Source organism: Microcaecilia unicolor, chromosome 8 (assembly GCF_901765095.1).
Source record: "Microcaecilia unicolor chromosome 8, aMicUni1.1, whole genome shotgun sequence".
NCBI lineage: Eukaryota > Metazoa > Chordata > Amphibia > Gymnophiona > Siphonopidae > Microcaecilia > Microcaecilia unicolor.
The window spans coordinates 152,532,765-152,552,950 of record NC_044038.1 but is presented as its reverse complement, the minus strand read 5'-3'; the positions used below and the strand labels follow the sequence as shown (position 1 = coordinate 152,552,950).

The following is a 20,186-nucleotide window of genomic DNA, read 5'->3' as shown; positions in this document are numbered from 1 at the left end:
TGATGCAGCAGTTCTGTCCAGATAACTATCTGGACAACATAGGAGAGAAAAACGGTTGCCTTAAGTTGTCTGGATAGATATCTGGATAGCGGCAGTGAATATCACTGTTATATGAATAATAGCAGGTGTCTGCACTCTGCAGCATATCCAGGTATTCAGCACTGATATCCGGACAGCAACACTTAATATCACTTATTTGAGTATTGGCAGGTGTCGTCAGCATATCTAGGTATTTTATTTTATTTTTGTTACATTTGTACCCCGCGCTTTCCCACTCATGGCAGGCTCAATGCAGCTTACATATTATATACAGGTGCTTATTTGAACCTGGGGCAATGGAGGGTTAAGTGACTTGCCCAGAGTCACAAGGAGCTGGCTGCCTGTGCCTGAAGTGGGAATCGAACTCAGTTCCTCAGTTCCCCAGGACCAGAGTCCACCACCCTAACCACTAGGCCACTCCTCCACTGATATCTGGATCACGGCACTTAATATCACAGGCAGGTTTCTGCAACATATCCAGGTATTCACCACTGATATCCAGATACTACTACTACTACTTAACATTTCTAAAGTGCTACTAGGGTTACACAGCGCTGTACAATTTAACATAGAAGGGCAGTCCCTGCTCAACTACTACTACTACTACTATTTAGCATTTCTATAGCGCTACAAGGCGTACGCAGCGCTGCACAAACATAGAAGAAAGACAGTCCCTGCTCAAAGAGCTTACAATCTAATAGACAAAAAATAAATAAAGTAAGCAAATCAAATCAATTAATGTGAACGGGAAGGAAGAGAGGAGGGTAGGTGGAGGCGAGTGGTTACAAGTGGTTACGAGTCAAAAGCAATGTTAAAGAGGTGGGCTTTCAGTCTAGATTTAAAGGTGGCCAAGGATGGAGCAAGACGTACGGGCTCAGGAAGTTTATTCCAGGCGTAGGGTGCAGCGAGACAGAAGGCGCGAAGTCTGGAGTTGGCAGTAGTGGAGAAGGGAACAGATAAGAAGCTTACAATCTAAAAGCAGCACCCTGGTCCACAAAATTATCTACAGCGAAGTCCCAGGATACATGACAGACCTCATAGATCTACCAACCAGAAACCTAATCGGATCATCACGAACATATCTAAACCTCGGGCGTCGGGAGAGGATGTGCGCTCCTGAGCTCCCTACTCCAGCAAACGCCGACGAGTGAGATTCCTCCTGCCCCTAGAGAATATGGGCAAGAGGAAGGGGAAAATCGGGCGATCAGTCTCCTCCACCCCCGAGGGTCCCGCTTACCGCCAGCAGACGCTGGAAGATTGTGGAGTTCGGAGGCAGGAACAACAAACACCCGCGTTGGTTGGATCCGAGGTTTACTCGGATCACAGCGTTGAAGCGGCGTCATTGAGTCCGCCCCTGCTGGCCATTCCACCGCAACCCGGAAGCAAACCGAGGATGGCAGAACTGCTGCAACAAACTATGCCTGAGGAGCTGAGCTTGATTGCAGCCGGAGGAGGGCCTGCTGATGCCTCAACCCCTGTAACATCGATGTTGGGAGGTGGAACGGTGAGTGATCCGATTCCTGCCACTAACATAGGGTTTGTTTCTTCGGGGGCTGGAGGACTGACAAAACCGGCTATAGTTACAATGGACAATCTGTGGGAGGCAATTCAGGGATTGAACTCCACCTTTTCCCAAGCTATAAAGACTTTTACCGAAGAAGTTTCTTCATTAAAACAAACACAGGATTCAATAATAGCAAGAGTACATGAAAATGAAGGAAAGATTGTATCATTAAGTGGAGAGATTAAGGATTTACAGAGTCAAACAGGAACAATTATCAGAGACAGGGATATTCTAGTGAAAAAACTAGAATATCTTGATAACCAAGCCAGAAAGAATAACTTAAGATTCTTAAACTTTCCTCAAATTTCAGTACTGTCTCCAACTGATATGGTGAAAAAATATTTTAGAGAAATCTTGCTAATTCCAACAGAAGCTATTCCTCCTATTACTCGAGCCCATACTATAAATGGAATTAAATCCAGAGGCTTGGAACTTCAACCTGGACTCAATATAACCGATCTCTTGGAAAGTTCACTGGAAGTTGTTACTCATCGATCTACCTTATTAGTTTCATTTGCATTCGAATCCGATCGCAATAACGTTTTCAGATTATATTTTAAACATTTGAATGACAAGTTCTTGGGTGAAAAGATACAAATTTTTCCAGATCTAAATAAGGACACGCAGAAAAGACGAAAAGAATTTATGATGTTAAAACCTAGAGTGCTCGCATTAGGGGGCACCTACGTTTTAAAGTTTCCATGTAGGTGTCTTACATCTATTAATAATGTTAATTACCTTTTCTTAGACCCAAAGAAAATGTCAGAGTTTATAATGTTAAAGGAAAAGGATGTAGTTCCAACCTGAATTCTAACACAGATAACGCTGTGTATACTGCTAGCGGGTCGATTTTGTGTTCTCCTCTCTTTTTTTCATTTTTTATTCTTCTTTTTTTTTTCCAGATCTTGCTCCCAAAAATTGTGGTCAAATATAAAAAAATTTAATTTCCATTAATCCCTCTTGGGAATTGTTTTTGTTAGTTTCTTATTGATTATTTTCTAATTCTGAGCATTTATATGATATGAATGTAAAATTATATAATGGATTAAATAAAAATTTTAAAAAAAAACATATCTAAACCTCCACTACCCAAATTGCAAAGGACTCAAATACAAATCAACTTATACATCCAGTTTCTCCTATATAAGCACACAACTATGGAACGCACTGCCAAAAGCTGTGAAAACAACCTACGACCATCTAAATTTCAGGAAATCACTAAAAACCAACCTGTTCAAAAGGCATACCCTACCAACCCAACATAAGTGCCTGAACTCTGCAACACAGCAAAACCAAAGTTCGTAATGGACACTACGTAACCTTTCCTCGCTTCGATCTCCATTCTGAAAAAAACATGAACCTTACTTGACCACAACATCACATAAGCACCGCCACACTGGGAAAAGACCCAAGGTCCATCAAGCCCAGCACTCCGTCTCTGACAGCGGCCAATCCAGGCCCCAAGAACCTGGCAAAAACCCCAAATTTAATAACGATCAATGGACTTTTCCTTCAGGAATCTATCCAGACCCCCGTTAAACTCAGCAAGGCCAGCTGCCGTCACTACCTTCTCCGGCAATGAGTTCCAGAGTCTAACTACGAGCTGAGTAAAGAAAAACTTTCTCCGATTCGTTTTAAACCTACCACATTCTACTTTCATTTTGTGTCCCCTGTTAGAAAGTGTAAACAAATGCTTCACATCTGTCCGCTCTACCCCACTCATTATCTTGTAAACCTCTATCATATCACCCTTCAGCCGCCTTTTCTCCAGTCTAAAGAGTCCTAGCCGTCATAACCTCTCCTCATAGGGTAGTCATCCCATCCCATTTATCATTTTTGTCGCTCTTCTCTGCACCTTCTCCAATTCATTTATATCTTTTTTGAGATGAGGCGACCAGAACTGAACACAATACTCCAGGTGTGGTCGCACCATGGAGCGATATAATGGCATTATAACATCCTCATGTTTGTTTTCCATCCCTTTTCTAATAATACTCAACATTCTGTTCGCCTTCTTAGCCACCGCAGCACATTGAGCTGAAGATTTCAACGTCCTGTCCACAATGACTCCCAGATCCCTTTCTTGGTCCGTAACTCCTAACGCGGAACCTTGCATAACATAGCTGTAATTCGGGTTCCTCCTTCCCACATGCATCACTTTGCACTTGTCAACGTTGAATTTCATCTGCCATTTGGACGCCCAATCCCCCAGTCTCATGAGGTCTTCTTGTAATCTTTCACACTCCTCCTGCGACAAGATGACCCTGGATAACTTTGTGTCATCTGCGAATTTAATTACCTCACTAGTTACTCCCATCTCAAGGTCATTTATAAATATGTTAAAAAGCAGCGGTCCCAGCACAGACCCCTGAGGGACCCCACTAACTACCCTTCTCCATCGAGAATAATGACCATTCAACCCTACTCTCTGCTTCCTATCTTTTAACCAGCTCTTAATCCATAATAATACATTGCCTCCGATCCCATGACTCTCCAGTTTCCTTTGGAGTCTTTCATGAGGTACCTTGTCAAACGCCTTCTGAAAATCTAGATACACAACATCCACCGGCTCCCCTTTGTCCACATGTTTGTTCACCCTGTCGAAAAAATGCAGTAGATTTGTGAGGCAAGACTTCCCTTGTATTTGTTTCTCTACCGGACTTGGCGAACGCCTTTACGGTACTTTGTAAGCCACATTGAGCCTGCAAATAGGTGGGAAAATGTGGGATACAAATGTAACAAATAAATAAATACCACTTCTGTCCAGATAACAGCAGGTGTCTGTCTGCTGCATGCCCAAATATTCCTCACTGATATCCAGTTAGCAGCCAGTGCTGAATATCTGTGATATATTTAAATGTCTTTGCCAGCATTTAATAGAAATGCTGACTATGGAGTATAAATATTGACCCATAAGATTATTTTATATTAATAAATGTTCTTTTTCTCCATTGAACCACATGCTTTAACAGCCGTGAGCCGTGTGATGTGGATAGACAGATGCAGGGTTTTCACATGAGTAGTTACCTTGCACACACAAACACTTTTTCAAAGGATGCTCAGGTCCGTTTCTAGATAAAGGATCCCAGAGCTCTGTAACAGAACATCCCTGAGGCAGTGGGTGGGGGGTAATCATGCCGTGTGCCATCCTAACCTGAGGAAGAAGGTTCTGGTTTCAAAAGCTAGTCAAACTGTATTAAATTAGTCCAGTCAAAAAGAATAGGTATCATCTTTTTTTTTGTTCTGTTTTATTAATCTTTAAAGTGACTAACAAGACAACTGCACTACTTTATCAGACAGGTATCACAGCCGATACTATTCCTGGATCTTGCTTGTTCATTTTTAGGCCAGGAGCACAGCTGAGCTCTAGAGAAATGAAATAGCTTCTCTGCTTTTCTTAGGGGCCCTTTTACGTAGGTGCTTATGCGCATCCAACGCACATCAATTTGGAACTAACGCCCAGCTACCACGTGCCCTAGGCGGTAATTCCATTTTTTTACACACATCCAATACACGTAGCAGAAAACAATTTTTTATTTTCTACCGCGCAGCGCTAACCGGGCGGTAATCGGCAGTGTACTTGCGCTGATGATTACCGCTCAGTTAATGCGTGAGACCTTACCACTAAGTCAATGGTTGGCAGTAAGGTCTCAGACCCAAATTTTAATTTTGCCACACATCCATTTTCAGCCCCCCTCCCCCCCAAAGGTCTTTTTTGCAGGTGTGCTGAAAAATGGACCTGCTCGAATCCAATACACGCACCTACAACAGCACAGGCCAATTTTTGGCGCACCTTAGAGGCTGGAGCTAGAGCACAAGAAGGGGGGTGAGAAGCTGCTTGACTGTGCTGAAAAGTGGATGTAGTCCATTCAGCTCTTAATAACCTTATTACAGCATTACTGTTCTTGTTACACTTCCTGGCACCGATGGTGCAAGCAGCGGCTGCAAAAGATGCTTTTTGCCTGATTCTGTTTGCTAGGCTGACTGGAGACAAGGTTATTATACTGCACTTACAGCTACCAAGGCTGGATAACCAATTTAAAAGCTTTTTTTGGTTTTAATTTGTTTAGCTGTGTTCTTCTTAGGAGTTAGCTTTAACTACCACATAAGAAAAAGAAAATTGAAAAATATTTAGAGAAACAGATGGAACAAGATGTTGTTTACACTTTCCAGCACTCGGGACCAAAAGTATTGAAGGGGTTTCTCCTAATTTGTTTCTCTGGGGGAAAAAAAAACCTATTTAGTCCATCTGGCCTTCACTTTGAAAATCCAAAATTTCCGAGTGTGCAGCTGCCGTTTCGTTAGTGACAGACCCAAGATCTGTATTCTGGTGCCTCTGTTCTGCTCTATCTAGCCTCCTTTTCTGTTAGCAAGCCAGATATTATTGATCTGAAATGTAATTTGTATTGTTATAAATCCTGTGGGGCAATGAATGAATTTTATCTACAGGGTTAAAGCTCTGGATAATGGCTTTGAAGAGATTTTAATGAGCAACCCCCGTGTTCTTCACTGGAGCACATTCTGGAGTTTGTGTCAGAGGATACAGAAATCAAGGTTAACAAATAAAAGAAAAATAGGTTGATTCATTTTTATTGGGCTAATTTTATTTCTTAACTAGCCTTCTGCATTATATGCCCTTTATGAGGTCTGAAAAACAAAGTGAACTAAAGATGTTTAGGCCTGAGGAATGGAGTACTAGGTTCCCAAAAGCTGGTCAAAAAAATGTATTAAATTAGGGGTCCTTCAAGTTTCAAGTTTATTTGCAACTTTCTATCCGCCCATCAGCAGTGCCAGCTAAGCGGCTTACAGACTATATAAAGGTAGAGAAGGGGAGAGAAGTAAGTGAAAGACAAATAGGATAGAAAGGGCAGGGGGGAGAAAATGACAGTAATCTTGATAGAAAAGCGGAGGAGGGGGGAACACAGTCGTGGTGGGGGGGGGGGGGGGGGAATCCTCATAGTCTCATGGTGCCAGCGTCTACTGATGGGGCAACAGGGAATATTAACAAGCCTCTGTGAAAAGGTAAGTTTTAAGCTCAACCTTAAACCATTCCAGGGATGATTGAAGTCTAAGGAGTTCTAGATCCTTCCATGGCCAAGGTCCACGGGGATCCTGTGGGGATGGACCCGGGTCCTGCGAGATTTCCATGGAACTAAAATGGAGCGTTGCTTTCCCTCCATCCATACCTCAGATCACCCCCGGTGGTCTAGTGGCTTGCTTCGGGGCAGGAAAGGTCCCCACGCTTTTCTGCCCACTGCCGCTAATCTTGCCGCCGCTGCTTGTTTAAAATGGCTGCCGAGAGTTCAAGCCTCCACTGTATGCAAATCTCTCTCTTGAATATTTATTGTGGATATCCTGAAAACCTGACTGGCTGGGGTGCCTCCAGGACCAGGTTTGGGAACCACTGATATAAATCATTTATATGGCCAAAATTATCTTCTTTTTCCTCACAATTTTTAAAACATTTTTGTGTAATAATTTTTTCCCTTTCACTGGTTTCAGGAAATTAAAGCCCTGGCCAAAAGAACCATTATGTAAGCCGCAAACTTAGAGGTGGTTTTCTTCCTATCTTCCAATCCTTAAATTTAGACCAAAATCTGTAACCATAAATTAACTAAGGCCCTTATTTTAGAAGCTTCTCAATGTTTAAATTACAATATTTAAATGTCTGGACATGCCCAAATGTTTAAAAGCTATTTTGGACAGGTGTCCTTTCAGACGTCATGAAACTCAGTGTGTCCAGATCGCAAGTGGCGGAGAGAAGGCATGGTCTGGGTGGGACCACAATTCAGACATATATTCTCTATTTTACATAGGGAATTTTCGTCTCTAGAGGAAAGCCCAGACGTTGGAATTTAGATCTGCTCCCAGGCACAACTAAGTGCCTGCATTAGGGGCAGCATAAATTCTGAGGTTTGGCGTCCCATAATCCCAGTGCTACCCCTCTCCCACCACACATTCCACTCCACCAGTTAGAGCGGCTCCCCTCCCCCCCGTACACTCTCCTACCACCCCTGCTCACAGCCACCCCCACCAGTAGAGGGGGACCTCCAGGTGGGAAGGCCCTCATGTGCGGGCAGGAGCCCGACATATGGCAGCCTCCTTGAGACCCCCTCTGAGCCCAAGGCCCTCACAGATGGCCCTGCCAGGTGCAAGACCTCCCACCCCCCAGACCCAGTTCCTGGACTTACCTCCCCCCCCCCCACCTGAAGGGGGAGTCTGGGGACCTCCCTACTGATGGCAGCTGTTTGGCCATTGGTGAGAGGAGTCTGACTGTTGGGGAAAGAGGAGGGCTGTGTGGGGGTGAGGGGAGGGGTGTATGCAGGAAGGTTCTGACTAGTGGCATGATGGTCAGGTGCTACCACGGATGAGCCATGGTCGGTACTGCCAATATCTGTGGTATAAAAGATATGACAGTGCTGAACCTGATACGCCCAAGTGCCTGCGTGTTTGGCATCTGTATTGTCACCATTTGATTTTGTGAAATGGGTGCTCCTGTTTGACATGCTGCTGCAGGGATGTCCATGCAGGCATCTAATTTTGAAGTCCTTTTGTAAAATACTTGCCTTATTGTAGACATTCTAACTTGGACGTCTCTCATCAGGCTTGTGCGTTCCGCATCTGTTACCTGGGGAACAGGGAGGACAGTAGATTCCATGGCTCCACGAATGTTTGGCTGCACTAAGCATCAACAATCAGGGAGACTAGGAGCAGGGACAGAGCTTGGTTTGTTTGGCGGTCCCCAACTGAAAGATGTTGCAGGGCAGCATGCGTTTCATCATAGAGTGATAATTGGTAGCATATAATCTGTTTTTTCAGACTCACCACTTAGAAACGGCTGAGCCTGAAAGAGTCACTGCTGTGACTGACTTTACACTACAGGTCTAGGACGCTCTAAATATTTTGTGCTGGAAGACGGCCATACTAAGCCTTTAAACCATGCGTTGATTACTGCTTGTTTATAAGCACCTGTGCTTTGAATACATGATTGCAAGCAGAATCGGAACTTTTGGTGTTTCAGTATATACTTATTAATGAAAGCTTAAGTTCATTTGAAAAATTTGCTACCTGCACCGTCCATGGATTTGGGCTGTGTACAAGAAGCAATCTTAATTAAAAAAAAAAAAGAAAGAAAGAAAAACCACACACACACACCTCTGCCTTACTGCATAGTCACAAACTAACACACACACACACACTCTGCCTTACTGCATAGTCACAAACTAACACATACACACACACACACACACACACACACACCTCTGCCTTACTGCATAGTCACAAACTAACACACACACACACACTCTGCCTTACTGCATAGTCACAAACTAACACATACACACACACACACACACACACCTCTGCCTTACTGCATAGTCACAAACTAACACACACACACACCTCTGCCTTACTGCATAATCACAAACTAACACACATGATGTTCCATATATGTGCAAAGTACTTCCTACAATTCTGACTGTGCTTCGCCGACAGGAGAATAGAATGCTTACTGAAAGAATAATGCTTTCAAAAGGTTTCCTATTTTGTCCTTTTTTGAGTTTGGTCTTTTTTTATATTCACCAGCCGTGAGACTCTTTTGTATACAGTGTTTCCATTTTTGCCATATTTTATGAATGCCAGTCCGTCTGTATTTGCTCTCCAGTAGTGTGACTTTCTTCTGCTACAGTGCTTTTATTTTTGCTGCATACTGATGTTACTTTATTTGATGCCCCTGTTTACTAAGCTTCACTAGCGGCTGCTGTGCGCTAATGCCAACACATCCTATTCACTTTGAATGGGCTGTGTTAGCATTGCCGCACGGCTTAGTAAAAAAGGGGGTTGGTATGCTCATTATCTTTTTATTGTTTTCTTATGTTCAGCCTTCAGCTTACTATTTTAAATAGATTGATTCCTATTGGTAAGATATATGGTTATCATGTTTTTTAATGTGTTTCATGCAGCTGTTTATGATATCACTTTTGCACAAAGTCAACTTGTAATCCATGAAGAACTATTTCGGTTCACATTATTGATGTGTAATTTATACACATTTTGCTCACGTCTTTCATATTAGATACACTTTGCATGTGTTCTTTCTTAAGTTTTACATGTCCTGTATAAGTATGGATTACTTTTTCACTGAATTTTTATTTTAAAAAATGTTTTGCATTTGTTATCTTGTTACAGTGTGATGAACTAGTGGTTTTTATGTATGTCTGATCTAGATCCCTGACGCAGGTGCTTGACACCAACACACAGCCCGTGTCAGGCCTATCAATAAAGGACTCTTGATTATCCCATACTTGAATGGCTCTTGATGATTTTATGCATTTTCAAATGGTTTCCTATAATTTACCAACAAGCCAACCAGTTAGATGTATTCTATAGGCTGAATGTAAGCTGCATATCCCAGTACTTTTGTCCCTAACCATCATGTCTACATATTCCAACTGCACTCGCTCCTTCAGCTGTGTTCAGTGGTTTTATCCTTTATAATAGTTTCCACTATTTTGTCTGGCACTGACATCAGTCTTGCCAGTCTGTAATTTCCCGGATCACCCCTGGATACCTTTTTAAAAATAGGCGTTACGCTGGCCACCCTCCAATCTTCAGGTACTATGGATGATTTTAACGACAGGTTACAGATCACTAACAGCAGATTTACAATTTCATATTTGAGTTATTTTAGTACCCTGGGGTGTATACCACTGGTCCAGGTGATTTACTATTCTTTAATTTGTCGATTTGGCTCAGTACATCTTCTAGGTTCACTGAGATTTCTTTCAGGTCCTTCGCATTGTCACCCTACAGGTAGATATATTACATCATCTTCAGCAAAGACCAAGCAAGAATTCATTCAGCCTCTCTATTATGGCCCTGTACTCCCTGAGTGCCTCTTTTACTCCTTGACGATCTAATGGTGCCATGGATTCCCTCACAAGCTTTCTACTTGAAAAAGTTATTACTATGAGTTTTGCCTCCGAGGCAAGATTCTCTTTATATTCTGTTTTGGTCTTCTTTATCAGTGCTTTGCATTTAACCTGCCAGTGCTTATGTTGCTTCTTGCTTTCTTCATTTCGATCTTTTTTGCATATTCTGAAAGATTTTTTTTGGCTCTAATAGCCTCTTTCACTTCTCCCTTTAACCATTCTGGCTGTCATTTGCTCTTCTTTCCACCTTTTATTAATATGTGGAATACATCTGATCTGGACTTCCAAAATGGTATTTTTGAATCGTGTCCATGCCTGATTTAAAGTCCTAACCTTTGCAGTGAATATCGCCGCTGGCTAGTAAAAGTTAAACTTTGCTTCAGAAATGCCCACCCCCTCCCTCCCTCCTCCTCCAGTGTTTCTACTTTTATCAAGGTAAATTTTACACACACTACAACCTGCACACACAAAAATCAATCAACAGGGGAGAAACAGTAACCAGAAAATTTGTCTAGCTGATTCCCAGAGTTAGCTGGACAGACTTTTTGTATATCAAACACGTTGTGAAAATGAATATAAATTTGTTGAATCCACATGTTTCTGTTAATGTGGGTTCCTGTGAGCCCACTTTAAGATCCAGATCAAAAGATAGCACCTATTATCAATGAAAAATGTCGGCTTGAAATCAATTCAGAGATTTTACTTCATTTTTGAGAATTGTAGACAAAGTCTAAATGCTTCTTTTCTCTCTCTTTTATTATTATCTGTGCTTTCAGTGACTGATCGACAAGGTTGCGATCCTCAAACGCGCTTCCATGTGCCGCCCAACACCAAGCACTGGATTGCACTGCTGCAGCGTGGGAACTGCACTTTTAAAGAGAAAATCCTGCGAGCCGCTTCTCACAACGCCACTGCAGTGGTCATCTACAATAATGTCTCCAAGGAAGAGCCGGTGACTATGTCTTATCCAGGTAGGCAGAAAGGGGCTTTCAGTTTCCTGAGAACAGAAGTGGGGCTTGTGATCCCAGTAGACACAAATTTGGGCGGGCGGGAGAAGGAATCCTCTGATTTTAGAGCACAGTTGTGAATCATGAAAGTGAAACATGTTACAGAATAGTGCCTGAGTGCTTTTGTTCACATAATTGCCATTGATGCGTATTTTGGCTCACAGCAGCCGTAGCATTGAAGGTACGCACCTAATTTACATCTAACTTTTAGTGCAGTAGATAGAATTAGGGGATAGGTTACCGTGTGCTATCCCTGCTGCAGATAGCATGAGTACGCTTAAGGCTACAGCTAGGGGTCAGAGCCATTAATTTGAACCCAGGATAACACCGGAGCAGGGGCATCTATGGATTGCTTCTGCCCTGTCACTATGCCACCAGGGAAACCTCTGGGGGAGGTCAGGAGGATGGAGAGAGGGTCAGTGTACAGTTGGGAGGGTTATGGTCATCGGGGACTTGATGCTGTTCGGGGGGGGGGGGGTTTGAGAGGTGAGAGTTACAGTCATCAGGTCTTTAATGCTACTCGGGGGGGGGGGGGTATTCTTTACAAACATGAAGCTGTGATAACTGCATAGGTAGATATCACTGATACATTTACTGTGCAGTAGATGTCTGCCTTTTGTAGTAACTAGTAACTGCAGGGCAGATGCAGGGGGGGCAAGATTCTCCCAGGCCCGGCCTTCAAGGGGGGCCCGGCGCCACAGTCTGTGTCTCTCCTGCTCCTGACAGGACCCGGATGATCGCGTTTATGCAATCACCCGGGTCCCAACAGGAGCAGGAGAGAGACAGTCTCTGGTGCCGGGCCCCCCCTTAGAGGAAGTAGCAGACGCAGGATTTCAAACTGGGTTCATCTCCAGGGCCTCTGGGGTTTTTTTTTTTTTTGTTACATTTGTACCCTGCGCTTTCCCACTCATGACAGGCTCAATGCGGCTTACATGGGGCAATGGAGGGTTAAGTGACTTGCCCAGAGTCACAAGGAGCTGGCTGTGCCGGGAATCGAACTCAGTTCCTCAGTTCCCCAGGACCAAAGTCCACCACCCTAACCACTAGGCCACTCCGGTTGGCTGGCGGAGGTCCCTAAGCCCTGCCAGCAGAAGTCTTCCTCCAGCGCTGTTCTCTGCCGCATGGCCTACCCTGCTTCCCTTTACATTGCACATGCTCGGTTTTGATGAAATTGAATATGCACGACTTGAGGGGAAACAGCCACAGGGCAGGCAGTGTGGTGGAGAACAGGGCTGGAGGAAGACTTCTGCTGGTGGAGCTTGAGGACCCCCACCAGCCAAGATATATAGGGTCGTGGCGGAGGGCATGGAGGTGGGGCAAATTTTTGAAGTCTAGCTACACGGCGTCCTGGGGGGGGGGGGGGGGGGCAAAAGTGGCCCTGCCCTGGACCCAGCTCAGTCTCTCGATGGCCCAGGGCAGATGCAGATCAGGCCCCAACAGTTATTGTACAAACTTTGCACTTAGGACTAGATTCTGTATATGGAGCCCAAAAAACCCGCCCTTAGTTCTGTTCTATAAACCTCACCAATAGTTAGGCGCAGTTTATAGAATATGCATAGTACCTGTTCCCCTGGCTAAAATTTAGGCGAGACCATTTACGCGAACTAAAATCTGGTGTAAATGCCAGCGCCTAATTTAGGCGCGGATCGAATACATTCTATAACAGTGCATGTCATTTTTAGCAATGCCCATGCCCCACCCATTCCCCTCCCATTGCCATGCCCTCTTTTTAGATTCGTGCACAAGAATTTGCGCGCACCACTGTATAGAATATGTGTAGAAAGTTGCAAACATAAATTCTAATTAGTGGCAGTTAGTGCTAATAGTTGCTTGCTAGTGGCCAGTTATCTGCTCTAATTAGCTTGTTGTACACAGAGTTTGTCCACGCGGTCAAATTGCTCGCACAGTTTTAATGGCCATATCCGGGGGTTAGCACACATTATGTTTTTGCACCTAACATGCGATAAGCGCAAAAACTACCTCATTTCAGTAAACAGGCCTCTAAGGGGAACCTTTTACATGGGTGCGTAGGCATCTATGTGCGTCCAAAGTGCGTCAATTTGGAACTACCGCAAGCCCCAGGCGGTAATTCCATTTTTTACACGCATCCGAAAATATTTTTTTATTTTTGACCGCTTGGCGCTAACTGGGCGGTAATCAGCAGTGTACGCATGCTGACGATTACCACCCAGTTAACGCATGAGACCTTACCGCTAAGTCAGTGGGTGGCAGTAAGGTCTCAGGCCCAAAATGGAGTTGCGCCAATTTTTATTTTGCTGCATGTTCCATTTTCGGCCCAAAAAAAGGCCTTTTTTGCAGGCACGCTGAAAATGGACCTGCGCACGTCCAATACACGCGTCTACAACAGCGCAGGCCATTTTTCAGTGCACCTTAGTAAAAGGACCCCTTAATGTGTTTTAACCTTCCAATTGACTAGCAATGTTGCTAAAATTGCTGATTTAATAGGTAAAGAATGTGAATTATTTCAAGTTCAAAATTATTGATAACATAGGCTAACTGTGTCACTGGTTACCTTTCATTCAGTACATGCATTTACATTTCTGATATGGAAGCTGGAAGCTCTGTGATCTATTCTCCAATCTTGAGCACAGTTCATCAGAAGGGTTGTCGCCTTTCTAATCAATTCCTTTTGTACTGCCTGATAAGTTTGGTGACAGCAGTTTTGGCTTTGTTTCATTTCTGTTGCATTACCGTCCTTTCTTTGATGTGAAAAAAGTGAATTGTGTTTTAACTGACAGAATCAGGCAGTGGAGGAGCAGGAGGGAGATATGAGTAATATCAGTGGTGATGGAAAAGAGAAAAAGACTTCCTTTATATTTGGGGTCTGAATAAGATGAGATGTCTGCTGTTTAATAGATATCGTGGGGATTTCTAGGGTTTTGTAGTCCAGTCCCAAGATGGGATGATTTTTATAGAGTTTGATATGTCGATCTATAAATCACGCAGGTGTAACCACAAAAGATCCGATTCATTATTAATAAGTTGTATCAACCAAATACACCGTGAATCTCATATGCACACTGGCAACCACTGCGTCACTGCACATGTGCGTTATTTATAAAGATGAAAGGAAAAAACCTCGTACTACTGCAGCTTTACTCTGTTATTTCAACTGGAGACAAAAACGGCTTTAAGCCCACAGTGAAAAAGTAATCATTGGCACAAAAACTTCTCAAAAAACTTCTTTAATACTGTGATAAATCATTCAAATCACTTATCTTTGATGTGCTCTGCTGCTCCGTTAATGTTCTCACACAGAGTCAGGGAAGAAGTTTTTTGAGAGGTTTTTGTGCCAATGATTACTTCTTCACTGTGGGCTTAAAGCCGTTTTTGTCTCCGGTTGAAATAACTGACTAAAGCCGCAGTAGTATGAGGTTTTTCCTCTCATCTTTATAAATAACGCACATGTGCATTGACGCAGTGGTTGCCAGTGTGCATATGAGATTCATGGTGTGTTTGGTTGATCTTTATAGAGAACACTAGTAAAAGAGGCCCGTTAAAGAGCAAATGAAACGGGTGTTAGCAAGGTTTTCGTCGCCAACACCCCCTCCCTCCCTGGCCAACCCCTTCGTTGTTCTGCCATTGGTCCACCCCCAACGTCATGACGTTTGACGCGAGGGCGGGGCCCGGAGCGATTTCCCCCCCCCCCCCCCCCCCCCCCGCCTCTCTGCCTCCCTCCCTGCCAACCCCTTCGTTGTTCTGCCATTGCTCCGCCCTCAAGGGCGGGGCCCGGAGCGATTTTGGTGGCTTCACCACCACGAACCTTCGAACCTTTTTGAAGGAAGTCAGGGCTTGGCTTCACTGACGTCAGTGTCCTCAGAACGTTGAGGGTGAGTTTTATTATAGTAGATAGTTTTCCACTTCAGCGCAGGGCTAGGCAGGAGAGCAGAGATAGCTACAGAAAGCTCTTAGCAAAAACCAATATGGCTCAGTTTAACATTTTGCAGAAACAACGCCAGAAGCTGCACATCTTACTGTCTGTTCCTGTAGTAAATTATTAACCTTGACCTCAGCACATTGCAAATATAGTTACCCTTGCGTTCCAGCTGCTGTCTTGTCACCCTGTCCCACTTTTCTTCTCTGTCAGTGCCAAATGTTCCTTGACGATAAGACCAAGAAGAGAAGTGTTTCATGTAGGCTATTTTTATTAATGCAGGGAGAGAGAAAGAGACTGCTCCTCAGAATGCAATGCAGTTCATTTTTTTCCAATGCATCCTTTCTCTGAGCTGACTGAATTTTCTGCATCAGGGTCTCTTGGAGTAAAGTAGCATGGTGATCATGATTGTAGCATTTAATTATCAAAATCTCGGCGGGGGGAGCCAACAGGCTAGGCCTAAAAAATAAGGTTGAAAGGGTCACTTAGGGCTCCCAATACTCTTGCACTGACCCTGCTATTCCCCACAAAGGATGCTGCAAATCATGGGGAGGGCTGCCATGCCTTGCTGGTCTGCTCCTATCAGGTCTGAAATATCCACTTTCATGACTAGATGTACTTAGAGGGAGCCTGCTTCTCCAGTGCCTCTCCGATGCCTCACTAAAGTCACAATGTTTGGAGGGGTTTGTAACCCCGGGGGGTGGGGGGTGCAATTCTGCTAAATCCCTGGTTTACCAATTTGCTTTGTTGTTGCAGCTCCCAGTGATTCTAGTCGGTTAAGCCTATGGCCTGCTATTCTGTTTTTATTTTATTTTTGTTACATTTGTACCCCGTGCTTTCCCACTCATGGCAGGCTCAATGAGGCTTACACATGGGGCAATGGAGGGTTAAGTGACTTGCCCAGAGTCACAAGGAGCTACTTGTGCCTGAAGTGGGAATCGAAATCAGTTCCTCAGGACCAAAGTCCACCACCCTAACCACTAGGCCACTCCTCAAGGCCAAAAGTGGGGAATGGAATATTGAAAGGACATGCAAGCTCACTTCCTCTTGCTTTGGTCTTGTTCCCTAACTGAAACCCTAGTTATTCACAGTTTCAACCCTACACTTACTGATTGTGGTGAATGCCTAGTGCATGCATTTTCCAGCCCTATTTAGATCCTTCTGGTTTGAGAATTCCTAGGTCTTTCTTCCCATGATTCACAGCAGGTGTCATCTGGTCACCAGCACTGATGGCTCACATTATACTGCAGGAGTTTGCAACTTCTGCCCATTTGTATTTGATGTTTATTTCAGCTAAAGAATAATCTCTTCCTCTTATGAATTTTAAGAGGGCAATTTGCAAAGTCCTTTTCCTAATAACATAGTACATGACGGCAGATAAAGACCTGAACAGTCCATGGTTTAAAAACATTTTTTTTTTTTAGTTTAAACCAGCTTTTTGAAAATTGCCCACTTTTTTATGTGGCTAAAAATTCAAGAAGCAATGCATTGTTCTAGTTCAAATGCATTGCCAGAATGTGTCCCTGAAAGCTTGTTTGACTAAACTTTGGTGGAGGCAAGCAATGTGCGGTTAATCCTTCAAATCTACATGTGGTTTTCAAGGGACAAAATACCTGCAGAAAAAGCAGATCTCAGTGGGTAGGATTACTGGGGCAGTAAAGCAAAATTATCTGGTTTCTTATGCTTTTATTGGTACAAAGCAGGCGGGTAAAAAGTACATGCAGGCTGTTTTTTTATTGCTCTTTTTTTGTGTTAAGTGCTGTATTGTAGCACAGTGGGATGCAGTAAACTCCCTGGGGAGGAATGTCAGAGCCCTGTCCATTTCTGTTCAATTGTGTTCCACTGCTTTACAGCAGCTATACTAGGTATGAGGGTAAAATGAAAAGTAATGCCTCCTCCCCCATAATTCATCAACAGATGACAGTAGTGACACGCTATATGGATTCACTTGTTCTTTGAAATCTCTTCCTTTACCTCAGTTGGCGAGACGTGTCTGTGTGAAGAGGCTGTTTTGCTATTGCTTGTAAAATGAAAGTGCGCTGTGCATGTGGTGTGATTTAAGCAGTGTGCTGTGATAGAGTCTCTGACTATTGAAGGAGTCCCTCCAATTGAAATTCGCTGTTGCATGTGGATTATTTATGATGATGACAGTGTTGATGTGAGTACTGTGCATCACCGGGCCAAAAAGTGTAAAGATTGCAGACTGGGAAGGGCTGATTTGTGTGATCAAAAACAAAGTGGATGACCTATAGCAGCAACGAGATTCTTGAATGAGAAAGGTTGACAAACTCATAAAAGACAATTAGAGGAAGATCACTTATTGTTATGTGCAACCCTGAAAAATTTGGAAGAATGATTGAGAAGCATTCAGAAGCACAGGAAGAAAGTTCTGTTGCAACATGGGAACACTAGGCCTTACACAGCATGGAACATAACAGGCAATTGTGAAGATGGTTCTCACAGTCTTACCACCCACCAAAAGAAACTGTTTCTTTAATATTTAGAAAGAACTACTGAGTTAAAACTACAAACTCAAAAAAAAAAGTGGAGAAAAAAAGACCTCAGACTAACTACTCTGTTCCTACTCCTTTTTAGGGCAGGCTAAAAACCATCATGGGTGATGGGTCAGAAAAGAAATTAACTTATATTGAATTAACATAATTTCAAAAAAGAGCAAATATCTCAGAATCTTTCACAGTAATAATCAGAACAGTGAGGTACTGTAATTCTCTTTCCAACTTCAAATAACCACGTGCTTAACTTGAAAATTTTAATTTTCAAAGGCTCATCTTCACTTCTGTCACAGAGATTCATGATACCTTCCCAACAGGGACTCCCTGTTTCGCAATCCACTTCATCAGGGGAAACCTTCCAGTGCTGTCTATCGAAAGTGACTTCCAAAATGGCTACTCCAGGAGACAGTTCTCTAAGTTTAAAAAGCATTATGTCACAAAATTCCACCCCTTTCTTGGTGAGACTTCAAGTTAGAAAAAGGCCCACTCAATTGAAAAATTCAAATCCGTGGGGAGACGGTATAAAAATAGAAAATCCACCTCTGTTCCTGCTGGCAGAGTTGCCGCTGTATATTCCCTTGGGATTCAGAACCATAGCTGCTCTAGCACTATAGAGTAAAGTGTCTTGGATTTGATGTACCACCAAAGTGGTTTTACATATGTATTATATGCAGGTATTTTCTCTGTCCACGATGGGCTCACATTCTAAGTTATTGTACCTGGAGCAATGGAAGATTAAGTGACTTGCCCAGAGTCACAAGCAGCTGCAGTGGCAATCAAACCCAGTTCCCCAGGTTTCTCAGCCCACTGCACTAACCATTAGGCCTCAAAATCATGATTTTTGACCATACAATTAGATACTAAAGGCTCTGAAAGTTTCTTTGCTCTAATATAAAGTTGATGTTCAGTTAATCCTACTTTCAGTAGTATAGAAGTCTAGCCTATACAGAGCAACCCACACGGGCACTGCAGGAGATAAATGACATGCATTATAACCAAGTAGTAAGACTACACAATTCGTATTTCCTTCCCATCCTTTGATTTTCATACCAGGAGGCTTGCAACATGGTTGAACAGAAAGAGCAGTAGCCACAGGGTTGATGTTGCACCTGTCCTATCACTGTATTCTCCGTAGACCTCCAAACCTCATTGTGGTTGAATTTATCACTTAAATTCCAACTTCTTGCAAAAGAAAACATAACTTGAAGGTTCTCAAAACAAGGGCAAAGCCTTTAAAGACTCAACTGCAGCTTAATCATTCTACTTCTCAAACACTGTTGAATATTGCATTACAAACATTAACACATCTTCAGATGAAGCTTGTTCTCTGTAATTCAACAATTCTTGCCTCTGATTTAAAAAAGGCTCTCTCCTCTGCTTTTTTTTTAACCACCCTCGCGGGGTAACCCCAGTCATAAAACTGCTTCCTCAATCTTTCTGCCATACATTTATATTCATCTGTCCCACATATACATCGCTATCTCAAAAATTGTGAGGCTATGCTGGTGTGAAGATAAGGAGGTGCTTCTGCCAGTAGGTTTTGAAAAAATGGAAGTATAAAAATACTTCTGATGATAAAATACCTTAACATCCAAAAACGTTATCGTGTAAAAATGGTATTTAGCCTTAAACTTAATCCTGGGGTGACAGGAATTTAAACAACAGACAAAATTTGCACTGACTCCCACCATAAAAAGAATATGTCATCTATGAAACATAATCTTCCAACCAAATACTGTGTAATCTATTCAAATACTTATGACTCGACTCATAAAAACAGCGTGGAGGGAAAGACCTGAATACAACATGTGGTACTCAGTGAAAAATCACAGAACGTTTAGTGCCCAACAGAGAAATCTCATCATCACTGGCCAAAAACCTCCCACCATCTTATTTTACTTAATTTTGTTATTTTATTATTTTATCACTAATAGACACTTCTTCATTATAAGTAAATTACAGTTCATGTATCCGCAGTCTTATTCATACCAAAGCCAATGCATTTGCTATATAACACTTATCTTCCAGCCTTTATCGCCTGACGAGGACCCGTTTCGCCCTCCGGCTTTCTCAAAGGGAGCTGGTTATTCCGTGTCATTCTATCTCCGTGTCATGCTATCTTCATGTGCCAGCTTAATGCTGATTTTTCACTGAGTGCCACAGGTTGTATTGAGGTCTTTTCCTCCAAGCTATTTTTATGAGTTGAGTCAAAGTATTTAAATAGATTCCACAGTATTT

The 20,186-nt window shown here is 43.0% G+C and overlaps 1 protein-coding gene across 3 annotated transcripts in view; it reads left to right on the top strand.

Annotated features, from left to right (window-relative positions):
* Positions 1 to 20,186, top strand: part of RNF130 (ring finger protein 130) — a 288,762-nt gene that overhangs the window by 93,199 nt on the left and 175,377 nt on the right. For 2 of the 3 annotated variants that reach the window (XM_030213323.1, XM_030213322.1), the window contains exon 2: positions 11,310 to 11,504. The exons of the other annotated variant lie outside the window; for it this stretch is intronic. In XM_030213323.1, the coding sequence (XP_030069183.1) occupies positions 11,310 to 11,504 (195 nt within the window). The remainder of the gene's footprint in view (positions 1 to 11,309; positions 11,505 to 20,186) is intronic. 3 annotated transcript variants of the gene reach the window in all.